Source organism: Andrena cerasifolii, unplaced genomic scaffold, assembly GCF_050908995.1.
Source record: "Andrena cerasifolii isolate SP2316 unplaced genomic scaffold, iyAndCera1_principal scaffold0319, whole genome shotgun sequence".
In the NCBI taxonomy this organism is placed as follows: Eukaryota; Metazoa; Arthropoda; class Insecta; order Hymenoptera; family Andrenidae; genus Andrena; species Andrena cerasifolii.
This window is the reverse complement of record NW_027485212.1, coordinates 10,790-15,525: the sequence shown is the minus strand read 5'-3', so window position 1 is coordinate 15,525 and position 4,736 is coordinate 10,790. Positions and strand designations below refer to the sequence as shown.

Below are 4,736 nucleotides of genomic sequence, written 5' to 3'. Positions count from 1 at the left end.
CCTTCAAAGGAAAAATAGGAGATACGGTACGTGTTTTAGTAGAACCAAAAAGGGGAAAATTCGCCAAGCGCTATCACGGACCATATAAAATTATTGGGATACTAGAAGGAAACAATGTTTTGTTAAGAGATGAAGCTGGTAAAATGCTCACCAAACATGTCGATAAATTACAATTAAATTGGAGTCCTGATTGATTTGACTGATTCAGGTTGACGCTGACCCGACTTAGAAATGCAAATTGATAAACAGTTAGCTTTGAACTATAGTTTAGCAATGAGTCAATATTCAGAATCTGTTGAAATTTCTTTGAAACATTACATTACTGCAACGCATCGCTTTATCACGGCTTTGAGTACTGCGCGCAACGGAAAATTACATACATCGCTATTGAGCGGATATAGTTTCAAGACAATAACAAACTGGAACGCACATCTGATTCTTTGTATCAAATTGAAGCCCAACTAGAGGAAATTGGAGAACATCACCGAGCAAGAAAATCACATTTGTCATTGACGTACGGAACAATAGCGGCACAGGCCTTGATTATAATAGGATTGATGGTCTATTATTTCTGGGATCCACTGAAGAAATTCAAGAATTGTCTATTTCAGAAAACAGACCACCGTTACCTATTCAAAGGGCGATGATAAACTGCTAGAAACATGTATACTTAATAACAAACCCTGACAGTCCAAGGACTATGGGAATTCCCTTGTCAGAACTTGTTGTTAGTTTCGATTCTTCTTATGTTCTTTTCCTTCTTCGACAATGATTTTGTTATTTCATAATTTTGGTCTTGCTTTCTGTGACTGTCTGTACACTAGCGAAATGGCATCGTCCAGTTTCTCCCGGCCAGAGATTCTCGATCGGCGACTCTTCGTCAGCCGTTTGGCGCCGTACACCAAAAAGGAGAAACTGATGGAGATATTTCACCCGTATGGAGTTGAACATGTGGTGGTGCTGCGGAAGACATCAGGGAACAATGCTTTCGTGACATTTAAGTCTATAGACGGAGCAAGGAAGGCTTTGGCTGCGGCGAACGTAGGAATAATATGCCATAAGAGGAAGCTAAGGGTGCTGATGGCGGACTCGTGGCACAGCACCAAGCTAATTCCCCCACGACCTGACGTGAACCCATTCCCTGGGTTTGATTTGCGTGAGCGGATTCCACTCCCAATAGAATGCATCTCTAAAATTGCCAACTATTTGCCGTTTGCTGACAGGAGCCGTCTAGAGATGGTCTCTAGAAGGTGGCGACTCGGAAGCCTCGCCTCGTATCACGGTCTTCGCCATATCGACCTGAATGACTGGTGCTGGCCAAATGGATGGGAAGGGACGATAGTGAGCACTAAGTCATTTTACTGGTTCCTGAAGAGAGCAGGTAGTCAGCTAAAGAGCATACGGATAGATGAAGAACCATTGGCAAAATGTTTGAGACCCCAAGTTATCTCCATTGCCATAAGAAGTTGTCCAGAACTGCAAGCAATAGATCTAACTGCTGTGACGATCCGGCCATCGACCTTGAGAGACCTGGAGTCGGGGGCACCACGTCTTACTTGCCTCAAACTGGGGAAATGTGAGGGTCCCGTGGATCCTGAACTCTTTAAGGTCCTGGCCCTAGCAGGAATTCTAAAGTCTTTCTGTCTTACGAATACGGACATCACTGGGAAGTCCCTTCCGGCAATCAACAAAAATTTAGAAACATTTTCTCTCCACCGATGCAAACAACTAAAACCTTCAAACCTAGCAACCACTCTTCAAGGGTTGCGGAATCTGAATTATTTAAAGATCAGTATATGTAAAAATTTAATAGACCATAGTATTTTGCAGGCGTTAATTAACAACTCAGACCTGCAGACGACCCTAACAACCTTGGAGTTGCACTTCTGTGGTTTCGAGGAGCCCATGCCTGAAATGGAAATGGAGGAAGGCAACGAGGCAGTTGAAAGGGGAGATTTTGCCGAGCTGGAGCTGGGCCCGGTAGAGATGGCTGTCTCTTTCCCCTCAAAATATCGGAGTATAACAGCCCTGAGTCTTACCTTCTGCGGATGGGTTGCTTCTGGCCTTGTCTCAGAGATTGGCCTATACATGGGGGAAGTAACATCTTTAAATCTGAGTGGTTGCACAAACATCAAAGGAGAATTCGTTCTGGAACCACTCCGGAAATTGGAAAAACTAAAAATCCTAAATATCAACTACATGCATCCGACTGTCGGGGGGTGGATGCTACAATTCCTCAAGGGCTTGGTAGAGGTCCACTGCAGAGAAAGCCAAGGTATCACTGATGAGGACATTTGTGGCTTGCTACGGCAGTGTCCAGAAATAGTCACAATTGATGTGGAGAGCTGCCCAACCGTCAGTAAAACCGTACTGGACTGTGCGTACGAGGTGGTGACGCTCGGTGAACGGACGGGGCCAATACATCTGTATGTCGGAGGCACCACGATTACGCGATACACGCGGTACAAACCTAACCATCATCTGCGCGTCATTCACGACCTAATATACGAACCCCAATTTAACCCACTTAAATTGTAACGGGATTGCATTGCGTCAATGTGCAAACATTATGGGAATTCCCTAGTCCAATGCAACCAGAGCCTGTACGTCCATATACATATACGATCATAAGCGCTACCGTACCTTATACCTTCAGTATACATCGTCGGGGACGACGATGGTTCCAAGGAGGGAGGGATGTTACGTTCGGAACGTAAAATTTTTCTTTTAAGTCAGGGTATGCATCAACAACGCCTAGCGTTATGGGAAATCCCTCGTTGATCATACTCCTGCCTATTAATTAATAATATTTTTGATAGAACAAAAACCCCTTTTCTTGGAACGTCGTCGTCTCAACGTACTGCCGTCCCGCGATACAGATAAGGCGGTGCTGACGCAGCGGCGTTCTCACCAGAGAGTCGCGTTCGGAAAGACCCAGTGATTCTCCTTCTGAGCCGAATCCGTTTTATGTAAGCGGCAGGGTTGCGTTTCAACAATGCTTTGCAGCATTGTGGGAGAACCCTCGTTGAGCACACCTCTGACCGTCGCGTTAAACATTGTAACATAATCAGTAACGGCTACAGCGGGAATGCGCAGACTGGATCATTTCTTAGAAGACTGACGAAATTGTATGCTCTACATCCGGTGCAGGGAACCGCGCCTTCCCACGATCTTGTCGCATGTGTGAATTAGTAATTAATTAAAAATTGTTGTTAAAATTTGAATACCCAACACAATTTCTGATAGTCAACCGACTGTGGGATTCCCCTAGTCAGAAATTGTGTATATGAAATCATGAACATTAAGGGAGGACCTTTAGATGTGCGAAATTGTATGTGAGACGTCATGTTTTCCTGTGAGTACAAATATTCCGTAAAGATTGATCATATATTTGAATCGGGAGTCTGATGGATGGACGTGAAAACGCACACACACACCGCCTCGTTAAGTAGACGGGCCCATGGTAGCGCGGCCGAGCGATAAAATGCAGCGTAAGCATTTTCGGTACGGACCCACTGTGGTCGCTGCCGAGAGCGTGAAGCTGCGACACTCTGTGACGATAAATCGTGAGGTGCGTGTCATTGGGGTCCGCAAGTGTTTTAGAGCTAGAGTTCTCCGGTCTACTGTGTGACCGCGTGAAAGACTCGACTTTGCGAAACAAATATTCTAATAACTTCGAAACTATTTATTCTGTTAACGATTTAATCCAAATTTTTATTGTATCTACTAGTTAAAATTATTATTATTCAGTTTCATTTCATAATTCAACTCAGTACTACTCAAAACGATAACCAAGTGTGTGCGTGTTCGCGTTTCATCCTCTTTTCTGATTCAGGTTTATCAGCGACTCAGAACTACACAAGCTTCAAGGTTTATCAGCGATCCAGAGAGTTTTCCAAAACTCAAAAAGCAAATTTAAAAGCATATTGTCAATTAGATTATTGTGACTGTCTGGTGAGTTGCACATCTTATCTCTTTTTGTACACGAAAATACACCGTTATAATTAATTCGTACCAAACGATAATTTCTGACAGTCAAACGACTGTGGGATTCCCCTAGTCAGGAATTATACCGATTTCACAAACGTCTATTCGTTGTAAATTATTGATTGATTTGTTCATATTCAGTTCTGTTAAATGTTTTACATCCATTCATTATTTAATCATTAAAACTTTATTTACTATTAAATTCTACTCATCAATTACCTATCTGATTCCATTGAAAAGACCCGTACGGGACTAGAGCACCAACGATCCCAAAATCTACCCCTTCTCCTTCTGAGAAGGTACCTAAATAATTATCAACTAAAAGAATCGACTGTTACGACTGCGGCGAGCCTCCTTGCTTTTTCTAAATCATAAACTCAATCCAGCAATACTTGATAGTCTAACGACTGTGGGATACCCCTAATCGATATTGCGTCTAAAAATCGTGCCGCTCGAACACTAAAAAGGCCGCGGCACGTAACAGTTGGTTCGTTGGTTCGTTGGTTCGTTGGTTCGTTGGTTCGTTGGTTCGTTTGTTCGTTTGTTCGTTTGTTCGTTTGTTCGTTTGTTCGTTTGTTCGTTTGTTCGTTTGTTCGTTTGTTCGTTTGTTCGTTTGTTCGTTTGTTCGTTTGTTCGTTTGTTCGTTTGTTCGTTTGTTCGTTTGTTCGTTTGTTCGTTTGTTCGTTTGTTCGCTGGTTCGTTGGTTGGTTTGTTCGTTGGTTCGTTGGTTCGTTGGTTCGTCGGTTCGT

General features: G+C 43.3%; 1 protein-coding gene across 1 annotated transcript; it reads left to right on the top strand.

Moving 5' to 3' along the window:
• Nucleotides 1-828: 828 nt before the first annotated feature.
• Nucleotides 829-2,426, top strand: LOC143378111 (uncharacterized; the record flags this gene model as incomplete). Its single annotated transcript, XM_076829943.1, has 1 exon — nt 829-2,426. A coding segment is annotated over exon 1 (1,598 nt), but the record flags the coding sequence as incomplete, so codon positions are not given.
• Between the last annotated feature and the right edge of the window lie 2,310 nt (nt 2,427-4,736).